Below are 25,023 nucleotides of genomic sequence, written 5' to 3' on the forward strand. Positions count from 1 at the left end.
TCCCTGTGAGCGGAGCGGGGGTCGGCGCAGCCCCCGGTCCCCATCCCGGAGCCGCTGCCGGCGGTTCCCATGGCGGCTCCGCCTCTGCCGCCGCTGCCGGACTACAGCTCCCGGCGTGCCGCGGCGGGGCGGGCCGAGGGGCCGCCGGGAGCGCACCGGGAGCGCGGCGGAGCGAGCCGAGCCGGGCCGGGCCGGGCCGGGCCGGAGCGGGCGGGAGCGGTGAGTGCGGGCCGGGGGTGCGGGCCGGGACCGGGACCGGGACCGGGGGGCTCAGCGCTGCCCGGGGGCGGCGGCGGCCGAGCCCCGCGGCGGGGCCGGGGGAAGGTGGCTGGCATGGGCCCGGCCCGAAAGGAAAACAGCCCAGAAGAGAGAAGCGGGTGCTGGGATGGAGCTGGGAAGCGGTGGGGTGGGAGTGGGGGGTCCCAGGGATGCAGTGCGGGTCCCCACGGTGGGGCCGCGCTGGGCAGAGCCCGGCCGGGAGCGGGTCCTGCCCCGGCCTCCCGGGACACCGGGAAACGGGAGGAAAGTGGGGTCTGGGGCCGCACCTGAGCCCTGAGGAGCCCAACCCCGTGTCCGAGATCTCCCGTTAAATCCGCTAGGAAAGGCCGAGGGGCAGGATCCCGCCCTCAGCAGGGGCGGCTCACGCGTGTCCTCCTCCCCGTGTCCCCCGTGTCCCCCGTGTCCCCAGCCCCGGACCCCCGGGAGGAACCGGGCGGAGCTGGGTTTGGACATGTCCAGCACGGCCCCGGGCTGGAGGGACACGGCGCGTTGTGTTCCCAGTCTCACCTCTCACCCAGCAGCCGCCTCCCAGCACAGCCCAGTTCGCCAGCGTCCCCCATGTCCTCCATGCTCTGGTTCATCCGTTGCCAGCGGCAAAGAAGGGTTTATAGGATTTGTTTGGGAGGTGGCAGCTGTTGCTGCTAGAGATTGGGATCTGTGATCCGTGGGATCATCATCACCCGCAGTCTGGGAACACTCGAGATCAAGATAAGCACCTGAACCCTCCTTCCCTCAGGTGCCAGGATCAGAGCATGATCCTGAAATCCCTGGGGAGGGGTGACAGCACTGCCAAATCATAGGATCATTTGTTTAGGATGGAAAAGGCCTTTAAGGTCATCAAGGCCAAGCATTAAGGGAACAGGAGCAGATGGTGGTCACACTCCTCTGGGGACTAAGGTGAGGAGGGAGCTGTCCCTGGATAGGGAGCAGGACAGGCAGGATGAGGCAGAGGGAGGGCTCAGCTCCACCACCACATTGTGCCCTTTGCCACTGGCTACAGCTCTGCCTTTTCCCCTCCTTGGATGGCCACTGTCCAATGTCAGCACAGCCCTGACCTTCACCCTCAGCCTGGTGCAACATTCAGGCTTTTCTGTCACAAAAAAGAGTGGGAAAGCAGAGCCTGGCAGCAGCTGCTCTGGGAAGGGGGGGCTGGAGTCCTTCCCGTGATGGGCTGTGCCTTGTTGTCCTGTAGGTGAACAAATCCTGGTGTGGAATTTGAAAGCAAACATGGGATGGGGGTAGGGAGTAGGGACAGAGCTCTGGGAGCTCATGTGCCCTCACCAGACTTGTGCAACATGAAATTTGGGAGAGCTGGGCCAAATGCTGCAGAGCCCAGGGCAGAGCTGGTGAAATATTTAAGGTGGGGAAGGACAGAGTTGGAGACTCATTGCAGCAGCGAGTGCTTGGTGTGTCTGTATCTCCTGCAAGAATGAATTAACCTCTTGTATGTTCCAGTACCCCACCCTCTAATCCTCAATTTTACAAGGAAGGGAAACTGAGGCACAGGCAGGAGAATTGCTTCACAAAGAGCTTCCAAGTTGGGCCCTTTCCCACCCAGGTGTGGGTCTGCAACTGCCCCCATTTGCAGAAGAGACCAAGTCCAAGCTGCTCCTTAGTTTTTGGAAGTTACACTCATGGTTAGAAATTCCACAGCACCAGCCATGTGCACCTCTGGCCTCAGGGAGCTTCCACAGCCCTTGGATAAGAGTATCAGGAAAGACTCCTGGAGAGAAGGTTTTTAACTGTTGATGAAATAAGATTTTAAGGCCTCCAGTGAGAGCATGGGTCCCTTTCTGTGGGCAGCTCCTTGCCACATCCTTCCTCCTGCACCCCTCACTCCAACACCCAGCCCTGTGGTTCCTGCTGCTGCACAGCTGGAATCCCACAGACACAGCTCTGTATGGAGCATCCAACTCCAGCATCCTCCAGACTAAACAAACCCATTTCCTTCCAGCTGTCCTTGCAGGTCATGTTTTTCCTACACCTCTGCTCATTTTCTCCAGCTCCTTCCAGGACTGGACAGTGTTCACCCAACATCCAGGAGAACTATTTCCCATGTCTGGCACTCAGCACTCCTGTTTACACATTCCATAAGGTGTTTTGCTTTTTGTTGTTGTAACAGTCTGACTCTTTTTGGCTCATTTGTGCTTCACCCCAACTCCCAGTTTTCCTTCTGAGAGCCCTTGGGAATTGCAGCAGGTTTAGGGCAGAGCTGCTCCCTCTGCCAGGGGTGAAGTGCTGAACTCTGCTCCCAGTCCTGTTTCCAAACCAAGCTTTGGGCTTTTTTTCTGGAATTTCCATATGCTGGTGAGCTGGGAGCTGGGCACCCCAGAGACCTGCAACCTCTTTCCTGGAAACAAAATCCTTCTTCAGGTATGAGTGAGGTGAGGATCTGCAGCAACAGCTGCATGGAAGAGGTTTGGGAGTTACTTGGAGCATTCCAAGAGCTGTGGAGTGGAGGCTGGCTGTGAGTCCCAGCCCTGGGCAGGAGTGGGGATGATGCCAGCTCCTGAGACAAGGCAGCTCCATGAGGGAGCTGGAACAGCTGGCAGTGAGGAGAGTGTGATGTTGGATCTGGCTCGGGCTCGCCTCCGGAGAGCTGGAGGGAACAGCAACAGCTTCCAGCTGTGGGAAGCAGCAGCAAAGCCACCAGGCCAGACATCAGGAAACAGCCTTCACTGTGGGGTGCTCAGCCAAGGAGGATGAGCTGGATCATCTCATCAAACTCCTCTTCCTTGGGACACAAAGATGATTTTACAGAATTTCCCTGATCTTGGTGTGCAGACATTCAGCTTTACAGTGGGTTTAGTTTGTGCTGCAATCCCTGGGAGCCAGAGCTCTCCTGCTGCCACGGGCACTGTGTCAGTCCAGAAAGCCACTTGATACCTTCACTGTCTCAAGGACACCACTCTAAGGACTTGCTTTGAAGCAGTGACACTCTCTTGCTTCCTCTCCTTCCTGGCATTGTTCAGAAAAGCATCTTTGTGCTCCTCCTACGTGGCAGTTGTTCTTTCCAGGTAGGGGAAGGGCTAATTCCTCCACAGTTCTTCCTTCTGAAACATCCTCCCAAGGCACTTTGTGCTGTTATCTCTCCCATTTTACTTTTCACGTTCTGCAAGAAGAATCTCATTCCTTCCCTGGGGGGCAAATTTTTTTTGTTCCTCTTTTTTCCCCCCTCTCTAAGTCTTAATTCTGAAGGCAAAACACGTGAGCCAGAGTAGGAGACCAGCAAACCTCCTGAGCTGTGCAGAACCCTGTTAATTTAGTTAAATTAATTAGGAGATCTGTTGATACAGAGCCTTTCTTCTGCAAATACTCTGTTCTCTTCCCAAGTTTAAGGCATGCTGACTCCATAAACATGCAGGAAGCTTCCTGTGCTGTGCATTTCCATGATTAACACTGCGTTGAGGATTTAAAAGTGCTTAAAAGTATTGGTTTGAGTTTTATCAAGCAATCGTGGGACTGAATGTCGACACCTCAGCTCCAGGAAAACATCTCAAATCACAAGAAGCTTCTGTCACAGACAAGCTTCCCACACATAATTCCCAAATCTCAACCACTCCCGGCGTTAACGACGTCAGCTCTAAGAATGGCAATAACGAGGGGCAGAGGAGGGAACTGACTGGAGATTTTTATAGCAAACAGCAGATTTTGGGGTTTGCTTGACAAGGAACTGGTGCTCAGCCCCACTGAGCAGTTTGGATCTAACCTCAGTGCTTCTGTTCCAGGGGCTCCCGTCAGCCACCAGAGGCAGGATGAACGTGGGGACGGCGCACAGCGAGGTGAACCCCAACACCAGGGTGATGAACAGCCGTGGCATCTGGCTGTCCTACGTGCTGGGCATTGGGCTGCTGCACGTGGTGCTCCTGAGCATCCCCTTCTTCAGTGTCCCCGTGGTCTGGACTCTCACCAACATCATCCACAACCTGGTAAGGGAGCGCCGTGGCCCGGGGCACATACGGGGAACCTTGGCACAGCTGTTGCTCTGAGCAATCTGCTGAGATTCCTGTTGAAACAATTCCTTTGTGTTTCCAAAGATGCAGGGTGTGTTGCTCAACCTCCAGCCCTCAGCCTGTACTGGTGCCTCTGGGTCATGGATTTAAATCCAGCCTGGGTACAGGTGAGGCAGCAGCACCTGGTGAGGTTGCTCAGAGACATGGATTCATTTCCTGCAGGATAAGTCCTTTGTTGTGTCTCCTTCTCCAGGGGGTCTGTGGCAGGCCCCAGGTACTGGCAAGATATCACTGGGGTTGGTAAAACCTGAATTAGCCTTATGAGAGTAAAGAAAAAACAAGATTAACTCCCAGATTTTTCTCTGCTTTAAGTAAAAGATTAGTCCAGGAATTGATTCCTTTTATCTGAAGATCAAGTCCCCAGATAGGTCCCCTTGGACAGAAGGGGACAATAAACTTCAGGGATGGAACAACTGATTGTGTATCTTTTATTTGGAAGAATATCTCAGCCTGAGGATATTCCAGAGACAGAAATGACAGAGATTGAGGACCCTCATGATAAGTTATTACTAGTGAGGGATAAAAACCTCCACAAACGCCCAAACTGGAGCTGCTCAGGGGATAAAAACAACCACAAACCCCCAAACTGGAGCTGCTCAGCGCTCAGCTCAGGAGCTGCTGGCTTCTCATCCATCTTCTCTGGCAGCTTTAGGTTCTGGGGACAAAATGGAATTTAATGGCCAGGAGTGGCTGTCATTCAGAGCTGTGGTGTAGTTGGAATGTTTGTGACTTGTGTTCCCCTGGTAATCAGAGGGTGACAGATCTTCTCCCAGCACGTTTTCGGGGAGCCTTCAGCAGCAGGCAGGCACTAATCTCCTGATCACAGAGATCCCAGGGCTGTAATATTGCCAGGGCCTCCTTGGCTCACAGCCAGGGCCGAGTAAGAGACCTGAGTGCAGCAGCAGAGCTGCCCTGGCCTTTCCCAGCTCTCCTGTCCCAGTTCTCCTTTCCCAGCTCTCCTTTCCCAGCTCTCCTTTCCCTGTTCTCCTTTCCCAATTCTCCTTTCCCTGTTCTCCTTTCCCAGCTCTCCTTTCCCAGCTCTCCTTTCCCAGTTCTCCTTTCCCAGTTCTCCTTTCCCAGCTCTCCTTTCCCAATTTTCCTTTCCCAGTTCTCCTTTCCCAATTCTCCTTTCCCAGTTCTCCTTTCCCAATTTTCCTTTCCCAGCTCTCCTTTCCCTGCTCTCCTTTCCCAGCTCTCCTTTCCCAGTTCTCCTTTCCCAGCTCTCCTTTCCCAATTTTCCTTTCCCAGCTCTCCTTTCCCTGCTCCCGGCCGCTCCGGGTTTTCCAGCAGTGCCGCATCCCTCTAGTGGAGCGGCGCGGGAGTGCAGGCTCGCAGATGCACTGCCCTGCACTGGGGTTTTTGGGGTGCAGGCTCGCAGATGCACTGCCCTGCACTGTTGGTTTTTGGGGTGCAGGCTCACAGATGCACTGCCCTGCACTGTTGGTTTTTGGGGTGCAGGCTCGCAGATGCCACTGCCCTGCACTGGGGTTTTTTGGGGTGCAGGCTCACAGATGCACTGCCCTGCACTGGGGTTTTTGGGGTGCAGGCTCACAGATGCACTGCCCTGCACTGGGGTTTTTGGGGTGCAGGCTCACAGATGCACTGCCCTGCACTGGGGTTTTTGGGGTGCAGGCTCGCAGATGTGCTGCCCTGCACTGGGGTTTTTGGGGTGCAGGCTCGCAGATGCACTGCCCTGCACTGTTGGTTTTTGGGGTGCAGGCTCACAGATGCACTGCCCTGCACTGTTGGTTTTTGGGGTGCAGGCTCGCAGATGCACTGCCCTGCACTGGGGTTTTTGGGGTGCAGGCTCGCAGATGCACTGCCCTGCACTGGGGTTTTGGGGTGCAGGCTCGCAGATGCACTGCCCTGCACTGGGGTTTTTGGGGTGCAGGCTCACAGATGCGCTGCCCTGCACTGGGGTTTTTGGGGTGCAGGCTCGCAGATGCGCTGCCCTGCACTGTTGGTTTTTGGGGTGCAGGCTCGCAGATGCGCTGCCCTGCACTGTTGGTTTTTGGGGTGCAGGCTCGCAGATGCACTGCCCTGCACTGGGGTTTTTGGGGTGCAGGCTCGCAGATGCACTGCCCTGCACTGTTGGTTTTTGGGGTGCAGGCTCGCAGATGCGCTGCCCTGCACTGTTGGTTTTTGGGGTGCAGGCTCGCAGATGCGCTGCCCTGCACTGTTGGTTTTTGGGGTGCAGGCTCGCAGATGCACTGCCCTGCACTGGGGTTTTTGGGGTGCAGGCTCGCAGATGCACTGCCCTGCACTGTTGGTTTTTGGGGTGCAGGCTCGCAGATGCACTGCCCTGCACTGGGGTTTTTGGGGTGCAGGCTCGCAGATGCACTGCCCTGCACTGGGGTTTTTGGGGTGCAGGCTCACAGATGCACTGCCCTGCACTGGGGTTTTGGGGTGCAGGGCCCCATGTGCCTTACACCGTGTGTCCTGCAGAGCATGTACATCTTCCTGCACACCGTGAAGGGAACCCCCTTCGAGACCCCAGACCAGGGCAAGGCCCGGCTGCTCACACACTGGGAGCAGATGGATTATGGAGTCCAGTTCACCGCTTCCCGCAAGTTCCTCACCATCATGCCCATCGTCCTGTGAGTATTCTGGGGTGGCTGAGCTGCCTCGTGTCCCAGTACTCTTCAGTATTCTTTCCTGGGAGACAAACACACGGAATGCCACAGCTCAGTTTACCTCTCCCTCTGCAGGTATTTTCTAACCAGCTTTTACACCAAGTACGACCGGATACACTTCATCATCAACACCATCTCCCTCATGAGCGTCCTGATCCCCAAACTGCCTCAGCTGCACGGAGTCCGGATCTTTGGGATCAACAAGTACTGAGCGGCGCGGCCGGAGCGGCCGGCGGAGGAGGGGGCAAGGGGGGGCTCCTCTCTCCAGCCCAGTTTCCTCCCCCCACGCAGACTGGGATGTGGTTTCACAGCAGCTGTTTTAAAGCAGATCCCAACAGACACATTCCGCATGCTGGATCCTCGTGCCCAATAAATCCCAACTCTCCAGAGTAGAGTTTAGTGCGGAGCGGGATGTGCGACACCGGATTTCTCTTATCCCAGGGTCATCAATAGATGCAAAACCACTGAGACTTTGAGGTACAACAAGGATGAATTCTGGGAAGAGTCTCATTTATTCCAGACATGGAATGTCGAGAATAGGGATGAGGGGAAAAGCTTTTAGTGCTGGTACTATTGCTGTGGTAAATGCACTTTAAAATACATTTCCCTTCTTGAAGCTGGGTGCTTTGAGCAGAATGTGAGGGAAATCCAAAGGGATACAGCCAGACTTTCCCAGGACTGGATTGTTTTGGGGTCTGATTTCCAGTTTTAGGCAGGAGGAAGTGAATGACAGATTTTTATTTTGCAGTCGTTGACACCACTGAGAAGGGAAATTCTTTTCCTAAAAGCAGCACAGGAAGGAATGACCTGCAGTTTGACAAAGCTTTTGGTTTCCTACAGCACCATCCATGTGGTCCAGGGAAAGGGTGGATAGATCCTAAATCATGCTTGTTTTTTTCAGTTTATACCTAAATCTGCCCAGTAACTCCTCTCCCCACCCCAAACTGCTGTTTTTAAGTGCACAGGGGCTCAGTGGGCATTTGGATCAAGGGCTGGGGGCAGGTGATTTAATGACTGACAACAAATGCCATGGAGCTCCTTGGAATGTGGACATGGACAGGTGTGGGAGAGGCTGGCAATGGGCAGGTACAGGAGGAAGGCTGATTGCTCTAATCAAGCCATCCTTGACTTGGAATTTTTCTCCTCACTTTAGCTCCTTGGTTGCTTAAGTGCATGTGGCTGGGATTTGCCATTTCTCTCTGGACTCAGGGGTTGGATTTTTGGCTTACCTGGAAATCTGTCCCTCAGCTCCATGCCCAAGGGCTGTGTGAGCAGCAGCACCAGCAGCAGATGAATTGACTAGCAGAAGGAATCAACTGGTCACTGATAATAGATCCTTTCACAGAGGAATAAAATCAATTTTTTTTCCTCTAAAATTACCACCTAAATAAAGCAGGCTTAGGTTTCCTGGCTGAGACAGCTTTTACTGATTTCCTGAAAATCAGAATGACCTGATTTTCCTTTGGGTTGTGTCCCATATGGATTGTTTTCCCTCATTCTTCCCCTGTAGCCCCACAAATACCTGTATTTTTGTTGTCTTAGTGCTTATATTGTCTCACCTTTTTTGACAATGGTATAAATCTTTTAAATCTACTTTTTTTTTTTTTTTTTTTTGTCCCTGCACTAGTAAATCCAGCTTTAGAGGACATGGTGGAGAGTGTTGAGGTTTTGGATGGTCTGAGGATAGGACATGGAAGGGGGAATTTCAGATCTGTTACTACTCCATGCATAATTTTAGGCAGGTTGCTTCACTTCTCTCTCAGACTCCCTATGGAACTGCTACAGGGAAGGGGAAATGTGGAGTGTACTCAGAGGGCTGCTGGAATGCAGGGAGAATCATTCCTTAATGTCTTTAAGAAGTGGAAATCCAAGTGCAAAGAAAGTTTTCAAGCAGGTAGAAGGAGAAGAGTGTCTGGCTGGAGACCCCAGGGTAGTGGCAGATGTCCAATTTTCTTGATGGGCAGTTTAAACCTTCAAACTTAGGATAGAAGAGCTGCTGCTTTAGCTGAGGTACTCTCTGCCATAATCAGCTCTTTAAGCTACTAGACAATGATAATTGTGATAAAAATAGAGATATTTCATCAATCAGCTGGGAAATACACAGATATGAGCAGTATTCCTGTGGAAGAGGCCACTCCAAGGAGAGGCAGGTCCTGGCAGGGTGGCTGAGGCTGGACCTGAAATGCTGATTGTGGTGCTGAACAGACCTGAGTGTCTGCCCAGACACCACTTCCATCCAGGGGAAACAAAAGAAAACTAATTATTGTCATAGAAAACATGGGAAAAACATCTTTTTGCTACAGAAACAGCCTCTAGATGCTTTCAAACATAATTCCTCTCAGACAGACAAATGCTGGGTATTTCTAAGCATATTATATCACAGATTTGTCAATTTAGAATAATTGTGAATTGAAAGGATTGGCTTTTTATTTTTTATGAGATACAGCAATTCCCAGAGTCTCCTTGAAGGTATTAACACAGCTGTGGGTTTGAACACTTGTGTGGTCACTGACACTATGGACATCTGACCCTGTTCCCTTAAATTAAAGATCAGCTGAATGGAATTATAAATTTATCAAACAAGCAGATTCTAAAGCCTAAAGCCCCAAACTTGTAATTAAAACTCTGCCTAGCAATAAAAGTAAACTTCTTTTGACTTCTCTCGTTCACACAAATTATCAAAATGGCCAATGCCAGAGTGACATGACACTTTGTAACACAGGTACAGCATTTTTCCATGGAATAACTGAGATTAACTTGGACTCAGTTAATCCAATCAAGGCAAACATAAATGGAAACAGAAGAAATATGGATAGAAGGAAGTTGAAAAGAGATTTCATGTTCTATTGTGGTGAGTTAAGTATCTATATGTGATTAATAATATTTGAACAATTACACATCGGGTAGCACCTTCCTTAAGATCCCAACTTTAGGGTGGGTGCAAAGATCAATCAAAAATAAAAAGCAGAAAGTTAATTGTAATTAAACCATCATTCTTAGGTGTACCTGACACAGTCTGAAATGAAAGGACAGCAAGAGCAGGCTGAGGGCTGATCAGACATGTCCTGGCAGAGGAGAGATCAGGGGTGAAGCCACATTGTGGGAGGAAAAACAAAATGTGAGCAGAACTTCTTTGAGTGGAGTTTTCCCCAGGTGCCTGCATGGAAGAGATAATTGATTGTTACTGATTGTAAATGGGATTCTGATCACATCACACTTGACAAATTTCCACTCACACCTGTCCTATATCATGATCAGGACAAGTTCCTACCTGGAGAGATCAACTCTCTTGTGACAGAGAAACAAATCTTGGTAAGAAGGTATTTTCTGTTTTGTTCTGTAAAGAAAGAGAAAAGCTTTTGAAAGGTTGGAAGCCTTCTCAGGAACTGCCAGCAGCCTGTCCCATCTCACACTGGGCAGAGCCTCCTCAGCCACTGTCAGCACCACGCACGTGTCCACTCCAGGACACTCAGAAAACCAGCAAGTCCTCCCAGCCTGGTGCTCCTGAATCAGGGATCCTGACCTGGGAGTCGTTTCACAGAGCTACCAGGCTGCCAAACAGTCCAAACCTTGGCAGGAAAAAGACTCTAGAATAAACTAAATGGAGGGCTACTTATTCTCAAGTACTTTTATGTTTGAATCACTGTTCAATTTTGGGTTGTTTTTAGAAGCTTGGTACTGGCCCTCCAGGAGGGGACAGCAGTGGGTTAAACACATTAATATTCCTCCTTGTAACTTATGTTGCTTTAGCATTGCCTAGAGTATCTTTTAAGCATGTGAGTGTTGGTGTGTCCATATCCTCCTTGGATCAGTTAATTCAGCTGAATTAGTTGGGAGGGTTTTTTAAAGGAATGCTCTGTACAAAGTTTTAGGGCTTTTTTTCCTATAGCCTTCTTTTTGCTGTGGATAAAGGAGTCTCATGCACAGAACTTTCTAAAATAAAGTGTGAATATTTTTATTACTCCTTTGTACAGTATTCTAAGAGAGACTAATAAAAGTGAAGTATTCAGATTAAAAGCTGCACTTGCCTCCTGCAATCTGCACATGGATGACTTTTGCTGTTATACAAGTGTGGCAATGACTACAGGAAACATGGAATGCCTTGTGCTTGAAGGCACCTTACAGCTCATCCGTTCCTGCCTCTGCCTTAGCCAGGGACACCTTCCATCTCCCTCTGGGTAACCTGTGCCAGGGCCTGACCAGCCTCACTGGGAGGAATTTCTTGCCAATGTCCCCTCCTGAGGTCATTTCTCCATTTGTAAAAAGAAGCAACATTACCTGGCTCTCCAAAGGTGAATCCTGCAATGATGTAATGGTTTGGGTTGAAGAGACTTAAAGCACATTCACTCCCACCTGCTACCAGAGGCAGGAACATGTTTCTGTCCAGTCTGGACTGGGAGACTTCCAGCAATGGACTTACATCTCCTACATCTGCAGAATTTTGCATTATCCAAAGTCCATATAATCAACTCTGCTCAAGGAAGAGTTACATAACTAACGGCTGTTTGGAGATAACTGAACACTGGGGAGGAGGATGGTAAATAAAAAAAACTGAGAATAATTCTAGGCAATAATAAACCTGGTGTAACTAGACAGAGATCTGCCAGCAGTGATTGGATACAATGCTGCTCCTGACCAGGTGTTGCTTTGGGGAGCCTATTGTCAGCAAGATAAGAGAAACCAAATTACTCCATGATCTGGGTTTATGTGTGTGCCAGCCTCTTGTGCAACTCACCACTCCCATACTTAGCAAACATTTCCACCCCTTTGGTAGAGACCCAGAGAACTTCTCCCAGTCTGTTGCATTTCATATACTGATGTGTGTGGCATTAAGAATGGTATCTCCCTGACTTCCCCTGTACCTGTATTATGGTTTAGTCCTTTTCCCTCCTCCCTGACCTGAATGGCTAGGCTCTGATTTTACTCGGCCCCTAGCGGGGGGTTTAAAATCCAAGATCCGGTCATTTCCACTTCCTCTTTCTCCCAGCACCACATCCTGAATAAAGCTGTGAACACTCCTGGGAGAAGGAGCCTCTTTTGTTTCTTTTACCTCCTTCCTGCAAGGCTTTGAGCTTCCTTCTACTAACCGGAGTTAGGCGGAAAGAAGCTTCAGATCGCAACTTCTCCCAGTCCTGCTGCTCTCCAGAAGCCACATCACCTCAGCAGCCCCGTGGTCTGCTCTGCACACCCACCACCCCACAAACAGGCAAGTGCATTATCCCAGAGCTTTGGGTAGGGGAGAGGGTTGGTGGGAGCTCTCTCTTTCACTGCTCTTGTTTAGTTTTCCTCTCTTCTTGTGAAATTCCAAGGGAAAGAACCAGGAAATGCTACTAACATTGAGCCCACTAAGCTGTTTGTCTTTGGAATGATTCAAATGGAATCAATGTAGGGTTAGATGGGATATTGGGAAGAAATTCCTGTGTGAGGGTGCTCAGGCATTGCCACCAGCTGGCCCCCATCCTTGGCAGTGTCCAAGGCCAGGCTGGATGGGGCTCGGAGCAACCTGGGACAGTGCAAAGTGTCCCTGACCATGTTAGGGACAGGAATGGGATAAACTTTATGGTCTCTTCCCACCCAAACCATTCTGGATTGCTCAATTTCCCTTGCCATCTCTATCCCATAAAACACCAGAAAAATGAAACTGAAATTTTTGCTAAAAACAAGCTTGGTCAGAAAACAAACAAGGATTTCTTTCTGACCCTCAAACACCAGCTCTGCCCTGCAGACCAACAGGGTCTGCCCAAAGAGCTGGACTGGGCTGATTTCCCTTAATATTGTGGCACATTTGCCTCTAAAATCTACATCTTCAGAGTGTGCTACCTGTGCTCTTTCTGTAACATAACTGGATGTCACCAGCAAAGGAGGAGGCAGCCAAGCAAGCCCCAGCCCCTGCTGCTTCTTTTCCAAATGCTTCTGTAACACCCCTGTGAATCTTGTGTCCTGGGGTAATATTGACAATTATTTTGAAGACTTCCTAATAATTAAAGCTACACTTTGTTACAACACTGTACTTAAGCTGCGCAAGAGGAAGTTTAACATAGAAATCAGGAAAAAGTTCTTCACTGAAGAATTAATTGGTCACTGGAATCATCTCTACCACCAGAGAGGTGCTGGAGTAATCATCCCTGGATGTGTTTTAAAAAAGATAGGACATGGCACTCAGCACCATGATTCAAGTCATGAGGAAGTGTTAGGTCATAGGTTGGAATAGGTGACCTCAAAGGCCTTTTCCAACCTAGTTCATTCTGTGATTCTATGTTGTTATGTCAAGTAATTTGCCATAGTTTGTGTTGTCTCTTTTCCAAGGCACAAATCCACTTGGCTTTGCTTCAAAACCTCAGTCACAGCAGAATGTTTAAAAAACTCACCAAAGGAATTGTAAAACAAATGAATCCAAGAGAAGAATTTGTCCCTGTTGACAGCGTCACTGACAATGAGCACTTCAGGCCCCTCTGTCTACTGAAAAAAAAGAGAAAATTAAAAACCATATTCCACCCAGCTCCCTACTACCAGAGGACAGGGTTCACACTGGAAGATGTGCTGCTGCCTGGAGAAGATGGTAAAAGCATAGGTAAAGCCCAAATTTATCAATATGAATTTATGAAATACCACAGATAATATTTGGGAACCATTTGGTCCTAAACAGTACCAGCTTTCCTATGTGTGATATACTTACTGTGCTGACTCTGTGTAATCCTGCTTAAGATTACACATGCAATTATTTCAGAGTCACTCCTGCAAGATTCTGGCCAATTTACTCTCACAAAAGCCACCAGAGACCAAGTTGATGGAGGTCTCAGCATTTCGTTTGACTCCGCAAGTGCAGATCTGCAAGGAGTGCTTCCTCGTCCAAGGCATTTTCTGTCAAGCCACAGAAGAGGAGCATTTCACTTGCAGTCACTGGAGGCACTGACAAAAGAAAGGTAAGGAATGACAAAGGGAGCACACATGCTCCAGTGTGCCTCCTCCTGCCTTCAGCACCAGATTAACAATGAGTTTTCAACAGCCAAAACCCAAGATTAAGACCTTAGGGCATGACCTCTCTCTAACTAGTCCAGGTTAGACAAGGAATGGAGTGAGCCTCCTGTTCTGCAGGCTTAGCCCCCTGCTGCCTCAGCTGCTTCTGGTGCTCCAAACCTTTCCTAAGCCTTTTCTCTTTTAGGAAAATAAACACCGATCATTCTTTCATCCAACAACTGCGACAAGTACGGAGAAAATACGTCAAGCTATATGTGGTCACCGAAATCCTCGAAGCCTCAGAGGAAACTGTCTACGAGGAATCCACCAAGGCAGATGGGGGCTGCAAAGCCACATTTTGTGCCACATTCTCTGCAAAGGTTTGGCTTTCCCCCCCTTCCTTCCCCAACACCTGCACCCACATGTTCTAACTGGTTGTTTTCCTTCACCAGGGCAACAGAGAGAACAACCAAGGCATAGTCATACCCAAGGGCTGTACCCTGGCCTTCAGGACCATCCCAGTACTCATTAGAGATGGAGAATGGCGTAAGTAACTTCCAGAAATGACCAATTCCTCCTTTCCAGAAACAGTGCAGAAGAGGAAGAATATTTTAGGAAGTATCACTCAACCCTACTCTGCCCTCAGCTGGTGTACAAGGAGATGAGAAAATGTGAGGGACAGAAATCGACTGGGAGAGGTCAGATAACCCATGCAAGGTCAAAGAGCTAGAGGGGAAAGATGCTCTTTGAGGAGGGGTCAGTAGAGAAACAAAAGAAGGAAGCCTCATATCTGTGTGTCAGGAGCTGCAGAATTCCCATTCATAAAGGGCGCAGAGAGGAGGGTTTGGTGTCTTTCTTTTCTCTTTTTTTCCTCTTTGCTCTTTCTTTTCTTTTTTCCAGAAGAAAAGAGACAAGGAGAAAAGAGGGTGGGTGACCACCACTGGGGGGGCTAGCATACAACACCCTAAATTGTCCTTTTTATTCTCTTTCAGATGTGGATCATTCCACAAAAGAACCCCTGTCGATGGAAACTGTAGAAGGTGATCATAAGCAATGTATTTCAGAGCTTTCACTTGCACAACTTTTAGCTGCTTTGGTAAGATGGAATCTCCCAGCACAAAACAAATCACCTCTAGTGATTTGCCTCTTCTCTGAGACATCACAACTGCCCAAATGCTAGATCACTTCAAAAACACTCATACAAGTGTTTCAGTCTCTGGGTTTAGAGCTGCTAATGAACTCCTGGAACTCAAGTGACACACTAGGACACCTTTTGATTTGCAGATCCCTCACAAGGAAAATTAGGAGCAGTGATGAGCGAAGTTAAATACTTCTGCCGAATTTTCCCTGATTTGACTTCTGACCAGCTGCTCATTATCTTCAACACCATCAAAGCTGTGATGAGAGACCAAATTCTCTTTCAAGAGCTCGGCCAGAAAGTAAGTGAAGTTTTTCTTGCTGACATAATTTATAAGTACAGACACATCCAGGACCACGCTTCTTGCTTCATGAGTCAACTGTCCATCCAAAATTCCCTCACTTAGCACATCTCAATGTACAGGACGAGCTGTAGCCTCTGCCCTCAGATCCTGACATTACTTTCCCTTGTTCCCACAGATGGATGAAATTCTTGAGCAAAATGATGGGTATGAGCTGAAAACTGAGAGCCCAGACTTAAAAGACCTGTTCAGCACCTTACAGCATTCTCCAAGAGATTGTCTACTTCAGCTGGCAGAAGGAATCACTTATGTCCTTGACGCTTTGTATGGTGAGACTTTGGAATTTAAGAGGGAGATCAAGTCAGGGATGACTCCCAGTCCTACCATTCCCTCCTAACTTCCTGTCTCACACCTCCTCTTCCTCAAGTGGAATATAGAGCCCAGAGGGTGCTCGGGCACTGAACACACTCCCCAGGGAATGGTCACAGCCCCAAGGCTGACAGAGCTCCAGGAATGTTTGGACAACTGTCTCAGGCACACAGTGGGATTGTTGGGGTTGTCCTGTGCAAGGACAGGAGCTGGACTCCAATTATCCTTGTAGGTCCCTTCCAACTCCATATTCCATGATTCTGTGAGTTACAGCCAGATCACTCTCACAGTCAGGCTGCACAAATCATTTCTATTGAAGCATCCAAAGAATGTCCAAGTAAATGGGCACTTTACACGAGATATGATCACCCTTCCCCTCCTCTTTATTCTCTCCCATCCTGCTCAACAGTCCCATCCCACCACTAACCTTGGTGTGAGGTTTTGGATCCAAACCTAGTTTATTTCTGCAGAGTTAATGGATGAACAGCTGTGGCTGCTTCTGGAATCCTTGGAAAGGAAGATTCTGTCCCAACAGCTGAAACTGGTGAGAACACACATCACACTTGGCTCCTTCAAGGGGGCCAGACTATTATAATTCTAGCAACATCACCTTAGTGATGTCACAACTTGACAACTGATTTACATCCTGATTTTGTTTTTATTTCTGTTGTTGCTTTGAAGGTTGAAAACCTCCTGAAACATGACCTGGATATGGGGAAGAGTTTCCATGTGGATGCCAGGCTGCTCTCCTTCCCACACGAGGAGGAACAGATGTTAACCATGGAACTGGTGCAGCTGAGTGGAGTGCAGCTCCAGCAAGATGGATCAGCTGTCCCAAGGGATCAACCCTTTGAGTCTGTGGCAGCTCTGTTTGCTGCCCTGTACACCCTCAACCTCATGAGTGGCCCCAAGTAGGACCCAGCAGGCCCTGCCCAGGGAAACCCTCTGTAAAGCATTGGGAAATCTCTGCTGACCAACCAGGTTTCTCTTCCATTGTCACCCTTGTTAATGCTCAGGGCTGCTTTGGCTGGGAAAAGCAAATTTAAGGCTGGAAAATTAGTTATTGATGCTATGATAGGCTGGATATCAAAGTGGATTTCTCCCTGTCTCCCAAGAATACTGAGGTGCAACAGGAAAATCCACAAGCTCAAAGAATCCAGGTAATCAAAGAATCATGTAATCCTGCTGCCCTCAAAATGCTGCTGCTGCTTCTGCAATCAATAAATGGGAAAGGAAAGGGGAAAGGGAATGAGAAGGATAGGGAAATGCAAAGGCAAGAAAAGCCAAAGGAAAACATGAGCGGTGATTCACTTACCCTGGTTCCTCTCTGCTTCAGCAGGGACTGCTGGTGGCAGGAAGGTGGGGAAATCCCAGAGGTTTCACTGACACCTCCCTGCTCCCATCTCCCTGAGTTGCTTCAGGGACACAGGGAACACTTCAGAGCAACACTACAATACTCTCATTTTCACTTTATAAATAAAGAGCAGCTTCTTGCTAAGCAATTGGGTGTTTTCAAAGACAATTTTTAATTTTTGTGTTTGTGAGTCCCATGGCACATCTGACAAAGTCAGGATTGAAGCTGTACCAGAAATAAGGTCACTTAGTAACTTCCACCCCCACTTCATGCATACAATGAGATAGGATGGAAAATAATTATTGACTAACTCAAACCTTTTTCTATGCACTCAATGAATGGCTGCCTTAGATGTTCATAGCTCCACTGAGATCGCTTTCAAACGTCCACACAACTCAGGCTGCTCAAGAGGTCACACGTTGAGAAAAGGCATTTCTCTAAGAGCATTTAGTTTTCTCCCAGGTCTACAAAAAAAAAAAAATTATGATTCCATGACTGCTAGCAGTTGGTGGTATATCCTACAAAGCTTTTTATATCCTTTCTGTCAGCTGAATTCCAGTACCAATAAATCCTACACAGCAGTGAAAGACACTAAGGTAGCAACAATTAGATGCTATGGCTTGTCACACCCAAACCATAAGGAGACCCAGATCACCACCAGAATCTGGGGAGGGTGGGGGGACTTCTTCCTTTACATCTGCAGCTGTTCAGATTATCCACTAGTCCCAGCAACACATTCCAGAAGTTAATAGAAGTGAAGTATTCAGATTAAATTGCCTCGTGGACTCTTCACAATGATGACTTTTGCTGTCATACAAGTGTGGCAATGACTACAGGAAACATGGAATGCCTTGTGGTGAAAGGCACCTTACAGCTCATCCATTCCTGCCTCTGCCTTAGGCAGGGACACCTTCCACTCTCCCTCTGGGTAACCTGTGCCAGGGCCTGACCAGCCTCACTGGGAGGAATTTCTTGCCAACATCCCCTGCCAAGTCCATTTCTCCATTTGTAAAAAGGAGCAACATTACCTGGCTCTATAAACTTGAATGCTGCAACGATAGAAAGGTTTGGGTTGAAGAGACTTAAAGCACATTCACTCCCACCTGCTACCAGAGGCAGGAACATGTTTCTGTCCAGTCTGGTCTGGGAGACTTCCAGCAATGGACTTACATCTCCTACATCTGCAGAATTTTGCATTATCCAAAGTCCATATAATCAACTCTGCTCAAGGAAGTGTTACATAACTAACGGCTGTTTAGAGATAACTGAACACTGGGGAGGAGGATGGTAAATAAAAAAAACTGAGAATAATTCTGGGCAAGAATAAACCTGGTGTAACTAGACAGAGATCTGCCAGCAGTGACTGGATACAATGCTGCTCCTGACCAGGTGTTGCTTTGGGGAGCCTATTGTCAGCAAGATAAGAGAAACCAAATTACTCCATGATCTGGGTTTATGTGTGTGCCAGCCTCTTGTGCAACTCACCACTCCCATACTTAGCAAACATTTCCACCCCTTTGGTAGAGACCCAGAGAACTTCTCCAAGTCCTGCTGCTCTCCAGAAGCCACATCACCTCAGCAGCCCCGTGGTCTGCTCTGCACACCCACCACCCCACAAACAGGCAAGTGCATTATCCCAGAGCTTTGGGTAGGGGAGAGGGTTGGTGGGAGCTCTCTCTTTCACTGCTCTTGTTTAGTTTTCCTCTCTTCTTGTGGAATTCCAAGGGAAAGAACCAGGAAATGCTAATAATATTGAGCACATTAAGCTGTTTGTCTTTGGAATGATTCAAATGGAATCAATGTAGGGTTAGATGGGATATTGGGAAGAAATTCCTGTGTGAGGGTGCTCAGGCATTGCCACCAGCTGGCCCCCATCCCTGGCAGTGTCCAAGGCCAGGCTGGATGGGGCTTGGAGCAACCTGGGACAGTGGAAGGTGTCCCTGACCATGTTAAGGACAGGAATGGGATGAGCTTTATGGTCCCTTCCCACCCAAACCATTCTGGATTGCTCAATTTCCCTTGCCAACTCCATCCTGGTAAAACACCAGAAAAGTGAAACTGAAATTTTTGCTAAAAACAGCTTGGTCAGAAAACAAACAAGGATTTCTTTCTGACCCTCAAACACCAGCTCTCCCGTGCAGACCAACAGGGTCTGCCCAAAGAGCTGGACTGGGCTGATTTCCCTTAATATTGTGGCACATTTGCCCCAAAAATCTGCATTCTCAGAGTGTTCCAGATGTGTCCTCTCTGCAACATAACTGGAGGTCACCAGCAAAGAAGGATACAGCCAAGCAATCCACAGCCCCTGCTGATTCCTCTCCAAACACTCCTGTAAGAACCCTGTGAATCTTGTGTCCCGGGGTAATATTGATCATTATTTTGAAGACTTCTTAATAATTAAAGTAACACTTTGTTACAACATCTAGCTTAAGCTTTGCAAGGGAAGATTTAATATAGACATCAGGAAAAAATTATTCCATGAAAGGGCTCACTGGAATTGTCTGCCCAGAAAGGTGGTGCAGTAATCCATCCAGTGCATGTTTGAAAAAAGACAAAACGTGGCACTCAGCACCATGGTTTATTTGATGAGGAAGTGGTTAGGTAATAGGTTGGAGTAGATAAATTCAAATGTCTTTTCCAACCTAGTTCATTCTGTGATGCTTTTGTTTCAAGCAATATGGCTTAAGTTATGTTGCCTCTTCCCCAAGGGACAAATCCACTTGGCTTTCCTACAAAACCTCAGTCACAGCAGAATGTTTAAAAAACTCACCAAAATCATAGCAAATGAAATGGATCCGAGCAAGGACCTGGTCCCTGTCGAGAGCATCGCAGACAATGAGCACTTCAGGCCCCTCTGTCTACTGAAAAAAAGAGAAAATCAAAAACCATATTCCACCCAGCTCCCTACTACCAGAGGACAGGGTTCACACTGCAAGATGTGCTGCTGCCTGGAGAAGATGGTAAAAGCATAGGTAAAGCCCAAATTTATCAATATGAATTTATGAAATACCACAGATAATATTTGGGAACCATTTGGTCCTAAACAGTACCAGCTTTCCTACGTGTGATAAACTTACTGTGCTGACTCTGTGTAATCCTGCTTAAGATTACACATGCAATTATTTCAGAGTCACTCCTGCAAGTTTCCAGCCTATTTCATCTCAGAAAAGCCACCACAGACCAAGTTGATGGAGGTCTCAGCATTTCATTTGACTCCACAAGTGCAGATCTGCAAGGAGGTGCTTCCTTGTCCAAGGCATTTTCTGTCAAGCCACAGAAGAGAAGCATTTCACTGCAGTCACTGGAGGAACTGACAAAAGAAAGGTAAGGAATGACAAAGGGAGCACACATGCTCCAGTGTGCCTCCTCCAGCATCCAGCATCCAGTTAGCAATGGGTTTTCAACAGCCAAAAACCAAGATTGAGGCCTTACGGCCTGAATTTTCCCTAATTAGGTCAGGTTAGACAAGGAATGGAATGAAAAGTTCAACCCAGACCCTCCTTTTCTACAGGTTCCTCCTGGTTGTGGTTTGACCCTGGCCAAATGCCAGGCACTGATGAAAGTTCCTCAGTCTCTCCAACCTGCTACAGCTGGTCAGAAGACAGGAAAAAATATATGAAGGGCTCATACGTTGAGATAAGGGCCTTGAGTAAATACTCAAAGGGCAAACCAGGCTCAGCTTAGAGCTACAAATGGAGCTTATTACTAACAAAAGCAGAGAGTATAATGAGAAATGAATTAAGGCTTTAAAAACACCTTTTTGTCACCCAGTCCCTCTTCCCCTATCTCCACCAGTGCCAGGTAATGGGCATGGGGGTTTTGGTCACATTGTCACCTGAGGTTTTCTGCTGCTGCTCAGGGAGAGGACTCCCTTCCCCTGCTAAGCTGTGGGGGGCCCTTCCCATGAACTTCTCCAGTGTAGTGCCAAATCTCACGAGCAGCACTCCTGCCAGAACTGCTGTGGGGTGGGTCACATTCCCAGTCCTCCAAGTGGTGGAGTCCTGCACACCACCATGGGCTGCAGTGCTCCAAGGAGAGGCTGTTCCACCTTGGGAGCAGGGGCCCCCTCTCTCCCCTGGCTCTCCCTCTGCATCACAGCCTCCTCCAGGCATCCACCTGCTCTGCATGGACACCTCTCCCAGGGGCTGTGGGTGGATCTCTGCATCCTCATGGATCTCCATGAGCTGCAGGGGCACAGCTGCTTCACTGTGGCATTCACCACAGCCTGCAGAGGAATCTCATCTCTGGTGCTGGAGCTCCTCCTGCCCCTCCTCCTCCACTGACCTTGCTGTCTCCATGTTGTCTCCTTCACATGTTCTCACCTCCTCCTCTTCTCTGGTGAGGAAAAAACTGCATCCCAACTTGTTTTGATTTTCTTCTTAAGCGTGGTATCACAGAGGTGTTACCAACATGTTTAATTGGCCCAGGCATGGCCAGCAGCATGTCCATCTTCAGAGCCATCAGGGATGGGCTCTGCCAGACATGGTGAAAGCTTCTGGCAGCTTCTCACAGAAGCCACCACTGTGGAGCCCTGCTACCACAAACCAGGCCATGGAAAACCAACACATTCCCCCTGCTGCCTCAGCTGTTCCTGGTGTTCCAAGCCTTCCTACACTTTTTCTCTTTTAGGGGAATGAACATGAATCATTCCTTCATCCGGCAACTGCAGAGAACAGACATCGATCTATACGTGGTCACCGAAATCCTTGAAGCCTCAGAGGAAACTGTCTACAAGGAATCCACCAAGGCAGATGGGGGCTTCAAGGCCACATTTTATGCCACATTCTCTGCAAAGGTTTGGCTTTTCTCTTATTCCTTCCCCAACACCTGCACCCACCTGTTCTCACTGGTTGTTTTCCTTCACCAGGGCAACAGAGAGAACAACCAAGACATAGTCATACCCAAGGGCTGCACCCTGGCCTTCAGGACCATCCCAGTACTCATTAGAGATGGAGAATGGGGTAAGCAACTTCCAGAAATGACCAATTCCTCCTTTCCAGAAACAGTGTAGAAGATGAATAACATTTTAGGAAGTATCACTCAACCCTACTCTGCCTTCGGCTGGTGTACAAGGAGATGAGAAAATGTGAGGGACAGAAATCGACTGGGAGAGGTCAGATAACCCATGCAAGGTCAAAGAGCTAGAGGGGAAAGATGCTCTTTGAGGAGGGGTCAGTAGAAAATGGAAAGAAGGAAGACTCAGATCTGTGTGTCAGGAGCTGCAGAATTCCCATTCATAAAGGACACAGAGGAGAGTTTGGTGTCTTTCTTTTCTCTTTTTTTCCTCTTTGCTCTTTCTTTCCTTTTTCAAAAGTAAGGAGATGAGGAGAAAAGTGAGAGCACCACTGGGAAGGCTGGTATATAAACCCTAAACTGTCATTTTTATTCTCTTTCAGAGGTGGGTTATTTGCCACGAACGAAGTTGGAAACAATAGGAGGTGATTATACGTGATGTATTTTAGAGCTTTCACTTACACAACTTTTACCTGCTTTGGTAACATGGAATCTCTCAGCATTTAAAAAAAAATCACCTGGGGTCATTTGCCTCTACTCTGAGACATCACAACTGTCCAAATTTCCATATCATTTCAAACACTCATACAAGTGTTTCAGTCTCTGGGTTTAAAGGTGCTAATGAACTCCTAGAACTCACTTGACAGAATTGGTGTCGTTCTGGTTTACAGATGAATTAACGGGAAAATTAGGAGAAGTGATGCATGAAGTGGAATACCGCTGTGAAATTTTCTACAAGTTGGCTCCTGACGTCCTGCTCATTGTCTTCAACACCATCAAAGCTGTGATGAGAGACAAGAACCTTCTTCAAGAGCTCAGGCAGAAAGTAAGTGAAGCTTTCTTACTGCCATGATTTATAAATAGAGACACATCCAGAATCACATTCCTTACCCAACCACTTTTGTGCCAAAACTGTCCATCCAAAATTCCCTCACTCAGCACATTGCTTGTACTAGAAAAGCTGCATGCTCTGCCCTCAGATCCTGACATTCTTTCTCTTATTGTTACAGATGGAAGAAATTCTTGAGCAAAATGATGGGTATGAGCTGAAAACTGAGAGCCCAGACTTAAAAGACCTGTTCAACACCTTACAGCATTTTCCAAAAGATGGTCTCCTCCTGTTTGCACATGGAATCACCTACAACCTTGATGCTTTGCATGGTGAGGATTTGGGAATTTAGAAGGGAAATCAAGACAGGGATGACGTCCAGTCCTGCCATTCCCTCCTACCTTCCTCTCTCACTCCTCCTCATACTTCTCAAGTGGAATCAACATCCATGTCCCATGGAGGGGAGAGGAGAGAAATCCCCTCCACACCCACCCAGGGCTCCCTCCTCCCTCAAAGTGCAGTCACAGATTCTTCCCAAGGACCAGCTCCAATCTCTGCTCTGCTGACCAGAGACCCAAGCAAATGGCTGGAGCTGTGTCTGGGAGGGTTAGCTTGGATATCAGGGAAAGGTTCTTATCCCAGAGGGTGCTCAGGCACTGAACACACTCCCCAGGGAATGGTCACAGCCCCAAGGCTGACAGAGCTCCAGGAATGTTTGGACAACTGTCTCAGGCACACAGTGGGATTGTTGGGGTTGTCCTGTGCAAGGACAGGAGCTGGACTCCAATTATCCTTGTAGGTCCCTTCCAACTCCATATTCCATGATTCTGTGAGTTACAGCCAGATCACTCTCACAGGCTGCACAAATCATTCCATTACAACATCCAAACAACCCTTGACCAAACAAGCATTTCCTATAAGAAATGATCACCCTTCTCCTCCTCTTTACTCTCTCCCATCCTGCTCACCAGTCCCATCCCATTACCAACATTGGTGTGAGGTTTTGGATCCAAACCCAGTTTATTTCTGCAGAGTTAATGGATGAACAGGTGCTGCTGCTGCTGGAATCCTTGGAGAGGAATATTCAGTTCCAACAGCTGAAACTGGTGAGAACACACATCACACTTGGCTCCTTTCAAGGAGGCACAAACTATTTTAATTCTAGCAACATCACCATAGTGACGTCACAACCTCACAACTTATATTATAATGGTTTTGCTTTTTTTTATTGTTTAAAGGTTGCAGAGCTACTGAAACATGACCTGGAGGATAAGATGTGTAATTTCCATGTGGATGCCAGGCTGCTCTCCTTCCCACACGAGGAGGAACAGATGTTAACCATGGAACTGGTGCAGCTGAGTGGAGTGCAGCTCCAGCAAGATGGATCAGCTGTCCCAAGGGATCAACCCTTTGAGTCTGTGGCAGCTCTGTTTGCTGCCCTGTACACCCTCAACCTCATGAGTGGCCCCAAGTAGGACCCAGCAGGCCCTGCCCAGGGAAACCCTCTGTAAAGCATTGGGAAATCTCTGCTGACCAACAAGGTTTCTCTTCCATTGTCACCCTTGTTAATGCTCAGGGCTGCTTTGGCTGGGAAAAGCAAATTTAAGGCTGGAAAATTAGTTATTGATGCTATGATAGGCTGGATATCAAAGTGGATTTCTCCCTGTCTCCCAAGAATACTGAGGTACAACAGGAAAATCCACAAGCTCAAAGAATCCAGGTAATCAAAGAATCATGTAATCCTGCTGCCCTCAAAATGCTGCTGCTGCTTCTGCAATCAATAAATGGGAAAGGGAAGGGTAAAGGGAATGAGAAGGATAGGGAAATGCAAAGGAAACAAAAGCCAAAGGAAAACATGAGCAGTGATTCACTTACCCTGGTTCCTCTCTGCTTCAGCAGGGACTGCTGGTGGCAGGAAGGTGGGGAAATCCCAGAGGTTTCACTGACACCTCCCTGCTCCCACCTCCCTGAGTTGCTTCAGGGACACAGGGAACACTTCAGAGCAACACTACAAATACTCTCATTTTCACTTTATAAATAAAGAGCAGCTTCTTGCTAAGCAATTGGGTGTTTTCAAAGACAATTTTTTAATTTTGTGTGTTTTGTGAGTCCCATGGCACATCTGACAAAGTCAGGA

General features: G+C 48.3%; 4 protein-coding genes across 6 annotated transcripts in view; 3 read left to right on the forward strand and 1 right to left on the reverse strand.

The window, feature by feature from the left end:
* IKZF3 (IKAROS family zinc finger 3) overlaps positions 1–1,008 on the reverse strand; it is a 56,899-nt gene extending 55,891 nt beyond the window's left edge. Inside the window, exon 1 of the mRNA XM_079327553.1 lies at positions 787–1,008. The gene's annotated coding sequence lies outside the window, so the exon portion shown is untranslated. The remainder of the gene's footprint in view (positions 1–786) is intronic.
* On the forward strand, positions 130–7,460 carry ORMDL3 (ORMDL sphingolipid biosynthesis regulator 3). 2 transcript variants are annotated; one of them, XM_079327563.1, is made up of 4 exons: positions 130–219; positions 4,008–4,208; positions 6,738–6,889; positions 7,001–7,460. In XM_079327563.1, exons 2-4 carry the CDS (start codon positions 4,035–4,037, stop codon positions 7,134–7,136), a joined length of 462 nt encoding a protein of 153 aa, XP_079183689.1. In that variant the 5' UTR covers positions 130–219; positions 4,008–4,034; the 3' UTR covers positions 7,137–7,460. The 2 variants fall into 2 exon arrangements, with proteins under 2 accessions (XP_079183689.1, XP_079183690.1); XM_079327564.1 differs by lacking the exon at positions 130–219 and adding an exon at positions 2,673–3,055.
* Positions 7,461–12,075: 4,615 nt separating this feature from the next.
* Positions 12,076–24,561, forward strand: LOC306812936 (gasdermin-A3-like). 2 transcript variants are annotated; one of them, XM_079327861.1, is made up of 10 exons: positions 12,076–12,131; positions 13,232–13,496; positions 20,173–20,368; positions 21,674–21,839; positions 21,912–22,005; positions 22,441–22,482; positions 22,729–22,883; positions 23,068–23,218; positions 23,919–23,992; positions 24,125–24,561. In XM_079327861.1, exons 2-10 carry the CDS (start codon positions 13,277–13,279, stop codon positions 24,359–24,361), a joined length of 1,335 nt encoding a protein of 444 aa, XP_079183987.1. In that variant the 5' UTR covers positions 12,076–12,131; positions 13,232–13,276; the 3' UTR covers positions 24,362–24,561. The 2 variants fall into 2 exon arrangements, with proteins under 2 accessions (XP_079183987.1, XP_079183986.1); XM_079327860.1 differs by lacking the exon at positions 12,076–12,131 and adding an exon at positions 12,996–13,119.
* Positions 15,167–16,866, forward strand: LOC306812938 (gasdermin-A2-like). The gene is made up of 4 exons (XM_079327864.1): positions 15,167–15,321; positions 15,500–15,650; positions 16,161–16,234; positions 16,372–16,866. Exons 1-4 carry the CDS (start codon positions 15,196–15,198, stop codon positions 16,603–16,605), a joined length of 585 nt encoding a protein of 194 aa, XP_079183990.1. The 5' UTR covers positions 15,167–15,195; the 3' UTR covers positions 16,606–16,866.
* Positions 24,562–25,023: the final 462 nt, after the last annotated feature.

This window comes from Erithacus rubecula, assembly GCF_903797595.1.
Source record: "Erithacus rubecula genome assembly, chromosome: 27".
Classification (NCBI taxonomy): Eukaryota; Metazoa; Chordata; class Aves; order Passeriformes; family Muscicapidae; genus Erithacus; species Erithacus rubecula.